The sequence below is a fragment of the Pomacea canaliculata genome, linkage group LG13 (genome assembly GCF_003073045.1).
Source record: "Pomacea canaliculata isolate SZHN2017 linkage group LG13, ASM307304v1, whole genome shotgun sequence".
Classification (NCBI taxonomy): Eukaryota; Metazoa; Mollusca; class Gastropoda; order Architaenioglossa; family Ampullariidae; genus Pomacea; species Pomacea canaliculata.
The window spans coordinates 7,370,100-7,384,856 of record NC_037602.1 but is presented as its reverse complement, the minus strand read 5'-3'; the positions used below and the strand labels follow the sequence as shown (position 1 = coordinate 7,384,856).

At 37.3% G+C, this 14,757-nt stretch overlaps 1 protein-coding gene across 1 annotated transcript; it reads left to right on the top strand.

Moving 5' to 3' along the window:
- Positions 1-36: 36 nt before the first annotated feature.
- LOC112554250 (chromatin assembly factor 1 subunit A-like) lies at positions 37-14,719 on the top strand. The gene is made up of 15 exons (XM_025221950.1): positions 37-220; positions 784-834; positions 1,079-1,998; positions 3,872-4,042; positions 4,534-4,643; positions 5,504-5,585; positions 6,181-6,252; positions 6,556-6,687; positions 6,997-7,073; positions 8,117-8,294; positions 8,738-8,815; positions 9,015-9,116; positions 9,470-9,637; positions 10,162-10,309; positions 10,802-14,719. Exons 1-15 carry the CDS (start codon positions 175-177, stop codon positions 11,704-11,706), a joined length of 3,240 nt encoding a protein of 1,079 aa, XP_025077735.1. The 5' UTR covers positions 37-174; the 3' UTR covers positions 11,707-14,719.
- The last annotated feature ends 38 nt before the right edge of the window (positions 14,720-14,757 follow it).

Genomic DNA, 14,757 nt, shown 5'->3' with positions numbered 1-14,757 from the left:
CAAAGATAGTATACAAAATTGTTTACTGCAGAAAAAAGCGGGACGGTTCGCGCGCGATTCGAAGTGTGCCCCTCTAAAGTTGCCCAAATTTAACGATATTATTATCAGTTGCTTTAAAAACTCGCTACAAAATATTGAAGGCAAGTTTTTTCTTGCTAAGCACCTGCTTGTACTATGGCAGGACGGCTGGAAGGAACTGAAAAGAGACTCTCTGCAGTGGGTAAGTGCTGATGCTGCTTCGTTTGGATTAGATAGTGAAAGAGTAAAGAAAAATATGGAGAATGAAGCGCAATCGGACAGATTAGTGACCACACATGCCCTCCACTAGTTTTGTCAGTCATTCAGTATCTTGTTTCTTCAGGCTACATTTCTTAATTATTGAGTAATTATTATTTATTTACATATTACTCATTTGGTGGACTTCCAATCTTCCAGTTATGCAGTTTGTGAATCTTATGTCGACTGCACATCAAATTACGGTGACATTGACACGAATTACAGTGTATATTACGTATTTTTTGGTAACTAAATCATGCCATAAAAAACACAAATTTTCCTTGGGTTAGCTGTGACGTTTTCTACAAACCGAAAAAGTGGGGCTGATATTGTTAGGATTGGGGTTCTGGTTAGGGTTAGGTGTTTTTTTTTCATTTTCAGAATATGTATCAGGACGTTCACAACGACTTATGTCAATAAATCCTCCAAAACCAGAGTTACACATTTTTCATACATTAAATATAATAGTACATTTAGAAGTACTTTTAATAAGCATGTCTGTTGCAGTTGCTGCTGGTGCTAATGACAATGAAATGCAGCCAAAGAAATCAAAACAAGGTTAATTCTTTCAAGTTTTTAGTTAAAAGTCTACATTAGTACATAGATATATGACTAGTATCACTGAAATATAACATAGCTTCAGAGAATTGTGAAGATCAACAAGTGGAAGAGGCTCTTACTTCCAAAGTAACATGAAATATATATAGGTGAAGTCAAAAGAAATTTGTGAGCTTTAACTTGATTTACTGTTTAGTTCTAGCTATCCCTGTTTTTAAAAGAAAAGTCTTTTCGCTTATTGCAGCACGACTGCCATTCAAGCCCTTGGACTTCAAATCACTTTCATCACCTTCACCCTGTACAGCTAATGGCAACGGATCAAAAAAGCGTAAACTTTCTGGACCAGATTCACCTCATTTGAAATCAAAAGTTCAGAAATCATACATTGACACAAAACAGTCTACAGAAAATGGGAAACGCTTGACGAAGAATGAGAATGAAGTAAGCTCAAGTTCAGAGGCTGAGAACTTGCCAGCAATGTCTGTTAAGGCAAGCAGAGCGAATACCTTAGAAAAGTTTGTCTGCCGAGAATCATTGCAGGAAGAAATAACTTCAACTAATGTCATTGACCTCACAGATTCCAATTCTGAATGGCTTCCTGAGGATGAAAATAAACACAGTCCCGTGAAGTCAAAAAGTCCCCAAAAAGCGGTTTGCACAGATAATGGGAAGGTAAAGGAGTTTTTTGTGAAGAAACTTGATTTTAATAAAGCAGTAGCTGTTGAGCAGATGAAAAATCCCTCCTTGCCAGAATCTGAGTGCCAGGAGTTGTCAAAAGATGATTTGAGTGCACTTGGAGACAGTGGTGTACAGGATACAAAGATGATGAGTATAGACTGTTCAGGAGGAAGAAAGCATGCTCCAGCATCTCCAGGTGATGTTTTAGAACACAGTGAACTAGGTAACAGTGACATTTTTGTCATTGATGAAGATGAGAAACATCAGGAGCATGTACAAGATGAAGGAACTACGCTTGAACAAACAGATTTAGATATAGAACAGGAAACAGATTCTTCTTTGTCACTATCCAAAAATACTGATGCTAAGGAAAAGACTCCTCGCAGAAAAAGAGTTCCTTTATCAGCTAGCACACCAATAACTTCAGCGTCTACTAATTCGAGTGAATCTGGTACCCCCTCCAGTGCAAAGAAACCATGTTCAAAAGTAAGAATCTGTAATTTGATGTGTATATTTCTTAAGGTTTGACATTGAAAGGATTATGTGCATTTATCGTCCTTCTTTCCCTCTCAAACATTAGGAAAGGATTTAATGACTCCCTTTTTAAAATGGAGTGCAAGTGACTGTTTCTTCTTGTGTTCTAATATTGAAATAAGCAATAATATTTACAGTGAGTTGAACGGTGGTACAAACTTAAAAAAAACTGGGTTGGGGTGTGCGTGCATCCACATATCTTTAAAGACGCATCAAAGTTATTTTTTAATTAAATGATTGGGTTTGATTCAGTGATTGGTTTTCAGTTAAACATTGCTAATTTTCTGAATCTGAGAGCATTTATCAGAACTACTGTCTGTTTCAGTTAACGTGTTTTCTTCATGTTCAGAATCAAATTTGTATTATTCAGCGACACATTGATATCCTCTACTAGTTTATAAGTTTTCTTTTTTAAAGTGAGTGTCCAAATTGTCTCTGGTTGTGCTGTACATTCCTTGTGCTTTGTTGTAATTTGAAGTAGAATCTCTATCAACATGTTCATTCCAGTCTAAAACAGCAAGACCCATGTGCATGTCACAGTGCCTCATGTTCGTAATGTGAACACGCTTAGGCAGATAGATCAGACACACATTATTAAAACATTCAACATAAAATGTGTCCCTGGACAGCTTGTAGTCTTCTGGATGTTTATAGAGAAAAGTCGCTCAGAAGCTTGACAGCAGCAGGATCAGTTAGCACGATTAGAGATGGTGTATATAGCGATTGCCTGCTTGGTTACACTTGTCATGGACATTTTGGAAATGCCTTAGTCTCACAGGGTCCCCATTGCAATGTTCAATACACCAGTAAACTTCCCTGACCGCTGCTGATTGTCACTAAGCTGAGGGTGCCAGGTCTTGCCAAGGTTCACTTTACTACCTTGTGCGAGTTTTTTCATCCCAGCTTTTATATTTTTAGCAACGTGGCACCTCCGTTAATGTTTCTAACACCTTTATTTTTCACTAACTTATTAATTGCCACGTTACGGTTGTGAACATGTTCTTGAATTATAACACCTCACACATTCATACTTTCATACACTGCCTCGTGCCGCTGGGTGCACACCCCATCCTTTTTGGTGATGTGCTGAAGATATAGAACCTTTTGGGTCGATACTACCAGAGCGACATCATCAGTGTGATATGAAGTTTTTCGACATGCGTGCCTTGCATCTGTCATCATGCTGATCCTGTTCTGCTTGAAGTGAAACTGTGACAGACTGACGCTTCAAGAAGTCAGTGAGTGCAGATCCGTGGCAGCCGTTTTCTCAAAAATGTATCTGTCACCTTGCAGAGACTAGTTACAGAATACAGACAATATTATGTCCGTTAGGACAACCAAAGATGATCATCACATGTCCACTCATTTTTGAAATCTTCACTTGGAGCAAAGAGGTGCACAAGACTGAATGTGCATGAACGTGATCTACAGTGTCCATCTTGTGCTCACCAACAGACAAACTCGGACCGTGGGGCCGCTATTGTAGATTTTGAATTTGCTCTGTGTTACAGGTGTGAATTGTTGCCCATTTGTAAAGGTGCCAACATTGCACCAAAACGCACGGGCAAAACCATTTTTTAAAAAAACACCCACAAGAAGTTCGGCCTTTAAGAATTTGTGTCTTGTAAAAAAACTAAACGAGTCACGAGAAAAAAAGGTATTTTAACGTTACTTATTTTACATAAAGCATAAACTGATAAGAGAACAGTGCAAATTATGACTGTGTGCTAGATGCACAAAAGGTTAGTACATTCTTCTAATTAGTGATTACATTGTAATAGTGACTACCATTCATTGCACCAGTATGTATGTCACCTGTGTGCAGCAAAGTTCAGGGAAACAAACTGAGAAGGCAGCTTTGAGGCTGAAAGTGAAAGAAGAGAAGGAAAGACAAAAGAGAGAAGAAAAAGAGAAGAAGGAAATAGAAAGACTGGAAAAGAAGCAACTTCAAGACAACAAAAAAGCAGAAAAAGAAAGACAAAAGAGAGAAGAAAAGGTAGGTTATTAGCACCTTATGTATAAGCTTTTTTAGTCTTGGTGTGTTCTAATCTAAGTTCATTTCTAAATGGTGTCAGGTGATTTATCTATACCATTAAATGTTATTTAGGTATTTGACACATGATTAGAAATCAAAATTGTACAGCAATGGTCATAGGATAAAGATCCTGATTAGGTCCAGTGAATTAAGTGGTTCATTGTGTTATGGCATGTGATAGGTGGAGTCATTCTCTGAATATCTTTAGCAATCCCAAATGATCAGATGGCCATTTTCTTCGCTACTTGTGGGTTGGGAGAGAGACTAAATTTTCACTTCTAGCCCAAGATAACCTTGTTCCCACAATCTTCCCTTTTATGTGTTTGAATTAAAAATCAGATTTCACATAATTTCAAATAAGAAAGTATTCTATAAATTTGCTTTTGCTGCGGACATCCATGCTACAGTTACTCTGTGCAAGAGGCTTACTTTTAGAGTATTCAATACTTTAGGAGAAGAAAGAGAAGGAGAGGCAGGACAGAAAGGAACGGACTGAAAAAGAGAAGCAAGAAAAACAACAGCAGAAGGAGGAGGAGAAGAAAAAAAAGCAGGAAGTGCAAGAGTAAGTCTTGATATGAGGTGAACTGCAAACTGTATGATACACAAGATTAACAAATTGTAGTTTTTATTGTATCCTTCACTGCCACCTCCAGTGTCCTAAAATAGAGTGTCATTTTAAGGAAAGAAAATCTCTATGTAATCTTATGTTAGGGAATTTTTATTTATGTGCTTTTAGGTTATTGTTAGAATTTTTCCCCTTTCCCTCTTGCCTAGATGTTTTATGAACTTTCAAAATTGATTCATTTTATATTTGTGTAGATATATATTTGTATAAATTTGGTACACATACAAGAAACAAACCTAAAGCCTTTGGTGGTCTTGGAGCTGTTTCGCATTTTAAATTAATTTCTAAATTATTAAAACTAAAGTTATTCAGATGTATGGTTTGGAAAACCAAACAATTGCTCTATGGTTTTGTTGAATGGAAGTGACACATTGAAAGGTATCAATGTGTTAAAGAAAAGTTTTAAGAACAATGTTAACAGCCAACATGTACATGAAATTTTAATATTTGTATTTAAATGTCATTCTTAGTTTAGTATACCAGTTTATTAAAAAAATGTCGTAACTGACACAGTTCCTTAGTTAATTATGAAGCTATGACTATGTACTTGATTTTGTGAATGTTAAAGCTTTCACATTCCTGTGGTGTTAGAGAAAAAAATATTCAGGAAAATAGTTGTTAACAAGCCCGATGGCATTTATATTCTACATTTTGACCGCTGTTCTATTTTATTGTATAGAATTAACAATGCAACTATGTTTATATTCGCTTCCTCTGAATGGTATTTGCATGAAACTGGTCGTTGGGGGTGTTGGTCAGGTCAGACTGAGCTAGGGACCTGATCCTTTCTTTTTTAGTGCAAAAATGGAAGAGAAGAGAAAGAAGGAGGAAGAAAAAAGACTGAAGGATGAAGAAAAGCTGAGACAGGAGGAAGAAAAGGTATCCTTTTGTTTGTATGTTAACGTGGGTGATAGAACATTCACGAGTAAAAAATGGTATTAGCACAAAGAAGGTACCTCTTAGTTTCTCTATAAGCTTTACTGACAAGGTCATACAGTAACATCTATGAGCATGTGTATCATGAATCTGTTTGGCCCTTCAGATAGAGTAACAGGAGCATCTAAAAGACAAATTGACCCGCTCATCTTGCAACATAATAATGATTATATGCAGTTTTTCCTTGTCATCGTGTTCCCCCCATAGTTACCCTTACTTATATGTGTTAGGATATATCTATATACGCATTTACATTTATTTTTTAATTTTCCACCCTCTCTCCCAATGTTTGGTTTGGAGATATGGCAGTAAGTTCGGACTGTACATGACTTATTTTTGGATTGTGGTGGTATGTATAACACAGTACTAAAATTTTTGGTATATTATGCTTGTGAATTCTCATTTAGGCTGTTTTTAAAGCCCAATTTTGTACATTGTTTGGCATTAGGTCTGAAGTCACCTGCTTCTTCCTGATATAAAACATTCAAAAGGCGTAAATAAAAATTTAAGTAATGGTATATGCACTCTCCGTTTTCAGCTCAGGCAAGCCCAAAAAACAAAAGAGGTGTTCCAGAATTTCTTCATCAAGCCCAGAACAGTCTCAACTAAGGTAGCTGTGTTCATGCTTAATAACCATACTTTTTTAATTGAAGGAGTTGAGTAACTCCTATGTATCATGGTGTTGTCTCAACAAAACAGCAAAGGGTTCACTTCTTTCAAGGATTTTGCAGATTTTTGTGGCAGTTTTCACAGCTAGACAAGAAACTTCCACATGAATAAAGAGACCACTAAGAACTTCATTTCTAAAAAAAACGGGTTGCTAAGCCTATGAAAGCTCATTTTGTCTACTTCATATAGACACTTTCACATGATGATGTAAGGTAATGGTAAGAAATTTAATTTTGCAAAATAGGTTACTAAGCCTGCAGAGGGCCGCTTCATCCCTTTTGAGCTGAAAAAAGACATGAGTCTGGCCCCAAGTCATCGCAGACCTGCTGTTACTGGCAATGCCATGGCCCAGCTGGATGATGCACTACAGTCTCAGGTAGACATAATAATAATATGTCGAATTTATATAACACTTTTTTCCCCCACCATTAAAGGCAGGGGGATACCACCATTGCCTTTCTGGGGGATGTCTTAAACTTGTTCAATATGGATGAAAAGTGATGTGATTGAACATTAAGAATGGTAGTGATGGCACGTTATAACATTTAAGCGATAGGATTGGCAAGAATTATACTTTTTGTTTTCTTGAACTAAATTTTGTTAAAAGAGTTTTTGTTTCAATAGATATATATTTGCATTCCTGGTGTGTCTTTGTGGTGGTATTCACTGATAGTGCTTTTTGCAGGCAGAAACCGTCACATACTTGCAGCAGCTGAAGCAAGGGACTGCTAAACCTGTGCGAACAGGTCGTGTTTTGAGACAGTGAGTGGGTCTGAACACTGTTATTCTGTCCCTTTTCCTACCCACACCCAGCTTCCTTTCTTCCTGCTGTTTTCCCAATCCATTCCTTGTGTTCAGTAAACAGACAAGAAAATGAAAAGTTAACTTTTTTGATTTTCATACTTTAAGACACCTGATAATAAACTAGGTGGTTGCAGCAGGAAGACCTGAAGTAATGCAAGCATCTTTTCTGTAAATCATGCTGAAGAAAATTCAAATGGCTTCTTCCATAATCTTTTTTGGAAATTTATTCAGAACATTTTGGAGACACTTGTTCTATTTACTTACAAAATCAAATTTTCATTATGATAACTTGATGAACCTATCAGTTTTTCTATAATTGACTATATGTGTCCAAAAACTTATACAATGCAACTTTATTAGTTCACTAGGGCAATTACTGGTAGTTCATTTACTAGCGATATATAGATAAGTAAATATACATGTTGACTACAGTAAATAAGTTTTTCTCTATCTCTTTTTACACGCACACAGATACAACCAGCAACAGTAAATACAGTTGATGACCTTAGGTTACCTCAGGCTAACACAAGATCGTGGCCAGTAGAATTTATGTGGTCTACATCTTGGTTATGTCCTCTATGACAACTATTTTTAAACAAAATACCTTAATTTTATGGACTTGTATGTCTTACATGAAGCACTTTAAATTCTTCTGTAAGATGTACCTTGATAGGCAAAAACATTGCATATTTTGATTCCAATATTTTTGTAATATTTTTCTCCTGCAAAATTTACAGAGCATGCTTTCAAAGTAGAACTACAAATCTAGCCTTTTTACCTTGTTTGCAGTTGTTTATGAACACTGGTACAATATTCTTCCTGACATTTAATTTTACTGTTTACGTTAATGTGATGATTTGTTTATCACCAATCAGTACCTTTTTGAGGTGGGGAAATATGACATTAATTGCTGGAACCAATAATTTCATACATGAGTTATTGTGCATTTGTGGCTAAGCAAGCACTACAAAGTTTTTTTCCCCTCGTTTTGTTTGCAATAGGAAAGTGGATGTAGAAGATGACGCGGAACTGATTGTTCACGATTCAGAAACTGTAAAGAAAGTTATGCATGCCATCAAGCTTCTACAGTTTCACACTGACTACCGGCCACCCTACTATGGGACCTGGCGCAAAAAGGTCAAAGGCTTGTCACCACGAAACCCCTGGAAAAAAGATGAGGTAATTACAATAGCTAGTAACTCATAAATTGTAGTGATCAATGCAAAGGCTTAAAGTAGTAGTAACTAAAGCAGGTGTGCCTAAATTTACTGTGAAATTAACATTTCTCTGGATTAGTAAAGACAATGAAGTGTCATGGAGGCTGTGCCGGCCTTTCTTTTCCCGATCAGGTGGCAGTCAGATGTGATTCGACTCCAAACATGAAGCAAACACTGCTCACAAGGTGCCTGTGAAATGTTAGCCTGAAGAACTAGTTTAAGATATTTTTAGTAAAAGCATTTCTAAATTCTTATGATTTAGACTGATGGCTTGATAAAGCTTGCACAGAACATGCTTCCCAACTTTAAAATTTTCAAAAACAAAACAAAAACTGTAGCCACTAACAAGAATGTATTACATACATTTTGTACAACTTTGAAATATGCTGGGCCGTTAATGTACAGAGCGTCTTTGACTACGAAATAGACAGTGATGACGAGTGGGAGGAAGAGGAACCTGGTGAGAGCCTGTCTGACTCAAACGTAAGTGTTTCATGCTTGGTAATAAACTTTATTCCATAGTATGCATTCATATTCTGCTGGATTCTTGCCAGCACCAAGGACCATTGGCTTCTTTTGCTATGAAGTTGTACTAATTACAGTGAAATTATATTGTAGCAGGTTACTGGATTCTGAATTATATTCTGTGCCGAGGTTAAAAGAAGCTGTAATAATGTGGCAGGGAGAAGATGATGAGGCCGAGGGAGAAGAGGAAGATGATGATGGTTGGATGGTTCCTCATGGTTACCTGTCTGAAGGTGAAGGGTGCGAAGATGATGAAGAGGTAAAACCTTTGTTCTTGTCAAAATATGTCCTCTTCCTCTCCTGTCCCTTTCTTCCCACTTCCTTTTTCTGCTTATACTCGTTCCAACAAATTTTTTAAAAATTCAACAAGTAGCATGGGCTGCTGAAATTGTTACCAGTCTTCACAGATAGTGAAGTGGAATCCACTTTTGGGTGGAAAGTAATTTATGCTTTAACCTGATCCATGGAGGCTGAAAGGAAGCAAGCAGTAATAGTTTGTAATCCGAAATCTTGCAGCGATTTTTTTTCTTTTTATCTTTTGTTTTTACATGAATATAGACCATCATCTACATATACAAAAGGTGTTGGTGTTGTCATGAATATGAAATATAGGTAACTCCAGAAACTCTGAAAGCAAGGCAGAGAGCTAAGGCGCAAGCATGGGAGGCAGAACTGCAAGCCAAGAAAAAAGTATCACCACCTATTCATCTTGGCTGTTATTGGCAACAAGTGTCTTCCTGTTTGTCCGAAAAAGATCTGGCCCTCATGAGACAATTTGAGGTAAGGTAGACAAATCTGTTTATCTTTTCAAATTAAATAAATATGGGAACACATATTGTTTGTACTTCATTTTGTCTGACTTGGTAAAATGTCTTAAAATATTCTATACTGTGCAGGCTAAAATGTTTGTAAGAGAACTAGTTATTGGATTTATTCCAAAATCTTTTATCCAGTTGCGCAGTTACATGACTTTAAATTTCTAAAGAGATTTTTGTTTTTCTTTTCTTTTTTGATCTGATATAGAACACTTGAGCACAAAGGCTACCTCGAAACTAGTTAAAGGGCTATTCTGAGTAATCACTTAGATTGCATGTTGAAACTGATGCAGCTTGTTGGTTTGATTGATGAGGTGATTTATTAATCTTCATAATGCTTCATTATCATAATATAGGACACAATGCCCTTGTGAGTTTATTTTGCTGAACAGATGAACATATGCTGTTGTTTCAACTTGCTTCAGTTACATTACAAATAATCATCATCTTTGTTTGAACTTTTGTGTTGCCTTGCATCATGTGGTACAGATGGTCTGTCTGCAATCTGCACCCATTGACACACTGATCTCCAATCCACTCCTGCTAGAAAATGGTAGAGATGGTGTTTCGGACAAACCCAGTTCTGGAGTCACTCCAAGTGGGAAGGGCTTCCGCAAGCGAGCTTTGCCCCATGAAGGTTAGCTACAAAATGTTATATTCTCTATAAATTTTACAAATCAAAAAATCTGTCCTCACTCTTTCCCTTGCTTTGTTCCTTTTTTTTTTTTCTTTCTCCATCTTTTGCTGGTGTGTAAAAAGCAAGAGTCAGTCTTTAATATTGTTGATTGGAAAATTTGCTGTTACGCTTGGATTTCTTGTCATCCACTTTTAAAAAATTGGAAACTGCCATGTGGCATTTATATTTATTATGGATCTATGGATCTGGTTATCTAATCTTGATGACTTCAGTTCAAATAGCCTGGACCTTTAGTACTTTTTGTACTTGAGACATGTAAATAGCAGATGTCATTTATTCATTCACTATGGATCCATTCCTGAATGTAAAAAGTCAGCTGTAAATTGGACCTTAAGTGAATTAACACAAAATAAAATTTAGTCTTTGAGTTGTTAAGAAGGAATTTGGTTCATAAGTCTTTTTGACCTAATGTTTTGCCCGTATCTTTCCTAGCAATGCCAGACCTGATTCGCCTTGTCCATGGAAACCCTTGTGGGATAAAGAAATTGGTGCGTGAATTCCGTCTGTTTTGGCGCCAAAAGACAAAAGAATCGAACACCTCTTGGAATGAAAGTTGTGTGGAGGATGAAGCCATGGACACATCAGGAGAGTGTGCAGCATCTTCTAAAAGGTCTGACAAAGAGGAAAGCTCCACTCCAGCCTTAGAAAGCAGTGGTGATGTAACTGATAAGTCTCATATTGAAGATGTAGCTTGTAACACTAGTAATGGGCCCACAAAAGGCAGAGGTGGTGACAGCTTGGCTGCAGATGACAATCAGAACAATGATATTGTTTCCAAGAGACAGTTAGAGATAAAGATAATGGCCATTGCAAATCGAGAAAAACGGGTCGGCACCACCAAAACATGTTGGTATGTTAAAAAAGAGGTCTTAGAGGAATTTAACATGAATACTTTATCTCCAGAGAATACCTGGATTTCTCTCTCTCAAGATATGAATAAAAAGACACTGTGTAAAACACCCAGTGAAAAGAAGGCTGCGAAAGGGTCTACACATAAAATCTTGCCATCTGCTCCCAATTCTCTGAAAAAATCATGTGATGATGAATTGTCCGAGGACGTGGGAAAGTCTAGTTCAAGGCTCAAAAAGGAGAACATTACACCTGGCAAGCCCAAAGATCAGCCTTCCATTATGAACTTTGCCAAGAAAACAGCAGAAAGACTGCTGACTCGCAAAGAGAGCAAGGGGCCCACAGTCTGTAAACGATCACTTGAGCTGGTGAAGCTGCAGTCAGACCACTCTGATGTGTTGCAGAAGTCTTTGGACCAAAAAGACACCAATGTAACAGTTGAAAATGATGGTTCACATGCTGCAGACTGTATCATTATAGACGACTAACTTGGGTAGTGCTAAAAGTAGGTAGTGTTTGCGAGATTGAAAGAGTGGTCTTGAAAATTGTCATGTGCACCATTGTCCTACAATATCACAAAACCACTTCAGTCCCCTGCTGCTCACAAAAGCTCAAGAGTTGTGGTTGTAACTTAAACTATTTGACTTTTTAATAATAAGACCTCAAATTTCTTGACATATGGGATGGTTATTGCTAATGTTGTATATTTATCTGCTTTGAAGTACTGTCACAGCTAGTGCGTCCTATTTGATGTTGAGTTCTTCAGTGGACACTGAAAATTTTCAGTCTGCATGTGGCCATGCTGGCAAGGTCTGAAGTGCTTTCTTGTATATTCATTTTAGTGTCGTATGCAAGTGTTTTAGACATATCCACATGACTTTTCTGAAATAACCCCATTAGGTGACATAAGTGCAGAATCTCTAGCTAGACTTTTAAAAAAATAATAATATAACAATTGTCTGAAGACCTAACATGCCATAGACACTGCAGCATGTAGTAAACCTCTTCTGATGCCTATATGTGCTTGCGTATACATGTATAATTTATAGATCTGCTTTATTAAATTTATTATCTTTGTTGTTATGCCAGGAATTTGGCAATCATCCCTTGAGGTTCCCATGCAGATGCGGTTTTATCATGTCAACTTTTGACAATATTTTGTTAATGCCTATGAAGCACTAAAGAGTGCTAGATGAACTACACAAAACCAAAGCCATTCCTGATTTTTTAAAATGTCAGCAAGAACCCTGTGTTTTCCATCACGTTAAACATCCATAAAATATGTAACAGCTCTAAATCAGGTAAAGAACATTTGCCGAGTGGGGTCTGAAAATGTAAATAGTTTGTCATAAGGGGTCTGTAAATGTAAGTGTTTAGGTTGAAAGTCTCATCATTTAAGGCGCTTTGTAACAAACCAGACACAAAATCAAAGTCTGACAGTTGTACATTATGAAGCATAGCACTTAAAACCTCAGGATCACAATGACATTAATATATTTAAATTTATGGGTATTTTTGTGTGATTTTCTGATAAAACCCCTTATAATTTTATCAGTGTTATAACTTCCCAGGAATTTTGCTTGTGTCTGAAAACCCATTCATTCTATACTTGGGAAATGCTAGCAGGTATCATTTGCACAATTCATAAGTTACTGGGTGTTTTTGTTCTTTTTGTTTTTTTTTTGGTTAGTTTGGTATCATAGGTTCTGCTAGCTTTGGGGAAATTCTAAATGTTAATAATGTTAACTAAATGTTAAATAAAAGGTGGCAAATTAGCTTTCAATAGTCTCTAGTAATAAGCCAGCTGGGCTGATCATCATTTATTGTATTCTAATCTGTGTTTGATGGTACTTGCACGGCAAGGTATTTATCTGACGACACACGATAAAACAACTCAGGGTTTCATGGTAAACTGCCAAGATGTGGTTTTCGATTAAAGTAAAACCTTGTTAAGACCTTTCATATTGTGACAACCACCACCCTCTTACATATGACCCCAAAATTTTAAAGATGTATTTTTGTACATAAATGTACTCTCAGGCTCCCCACTCAACTGGTTTGAGTCATAGCTCTGAGATAGAACTCGGTGGATGTCTCCATCAGTTTCTATTCACTCAGGAGTCCCCAAGGTTCTGTACTTGGTGCCATAGGTTACATGAAGCCACCTACTGCTCTAATTCAGTCTCACTCTATATCTGATCAATCCCTTGCTGATAACACTCAGCTGTATACTAGCTGTTCTCCTTCTCAGGCACATACTGCTATCCAGAGCATCTGAGATTGTTTTTCTATTAGACTATGGATGACCCACAACAAGTTAAAACCAAATGATGAAAAATATAGAAACTTTAATTATTTTTTTTTCAAAGAGGAGAGCCAGAGTTTAGACTTAACTGCCTTTCTCTGTTTGGATAGGCAGTGCCGATGTTACTTTTGTTACTTCAACGTGTTACATAATGTCTGATGGCGTGTCTTGATAATCATGTTTCTCAAATCTGTCATTCTGCATACAAGCTCCTTGCTACATCAGATCAGCTCCATTCGCCATACTCTGTCCATTTCAACAACCAAAATTCTCTTCTGCTCATTTGCTCTAAACTAGACTACTTCAACTCTCTTCTTGCTGGCTGTCCACAGTACCTCACTGATAAGCTTCAGAAACTCGCATTGAGCACATGTTTGTGATGCGGATACTAGCGCGTTATAAAACTACATCATCATCAAACTCCAGAACTCAGTTGCTGGTCTTGTTTTCTGAACTTGCTAATGCAAACATGTCACACCACTTCTTCACTCTTCATTAGCTACCAGTTAAAACTAGAAAAGACCACAAGCTTTCAACTCTGTGCTATGGATTCTATGAAGGCTACTCCCCCCACTACAGAAATCTTGTCTGTCCACAACCCTGCCCAAAACCTTCGCTAACAGACTCCCACATTCTTTCCCTCCCTCCCACAAAGACGGTCACATGTTTACAATCACAAACTTGTATTACTGGACTGCTGACAGACGATTTTTTTCCAGTTAACTGCTAAAACAAGGCATGAGACTACAAAGCTTTCAGTTTAGTCACATTCTTTGTTAAGGCTTGCCAAGACTAACAGCAGATCTCTTTGCAAGAGGCTAAGTGTTGGTCTTGGCAGGCAGGCAGTAATCCACCTATACACGTTTGTGGTACAATGAACGTTCTCCTTCTGTTCTGCTAAGCAGTGGAACTTTTCCACATCACATTCGCCACTCAGACTCCAAGGCTACATTCAAACTCTCTCTGAAAACATATCTGTTCACCAAGTACTATCCCTAAATTACTATTCTTAACTCCCTGGCAATACTGTTGTGTAAAGCCTCCATCTTACCCTGTTTACATCTCTTCATACATTGCTTTACATTCTACTCTTGTACTCCATCTTTGTGTTCAGTGTGCCTATAGCAGGAGTGGGCAATTAATTTTCCCAAGGGGCCGCATGAGAAATTGGGATGGTTTTAGAGGGCCGTACTAATATAGTTAACTCAGTTTTACCCAATACTGTATATATAGT

Bases quoted from the DNA above. Each gene is read 5' to 3' on its own strand.
- LOC112554250 (XM_025221950.1), top strand. From the start codon at position 175: ATGGCAGGACGGCTGGAAGGAACTGAAAAGAGACTCTCTGCAGTGG. The intron at 1,999-3,871 runs GTAAGAATCTGT...ACCTGTGTGCAG, and splicing joins CAAAGAAACCATGTTCAAAA to CAAAGTTCAGGGAAACAAAC. The intron at 5,586-6,180 runs GTATCCTTTTGT...CTCCGTTTTCAG, and splicing joins TGAGACAGGAGGAAGAAAAG to CTCAGGCAAGCCCAAAAAAC.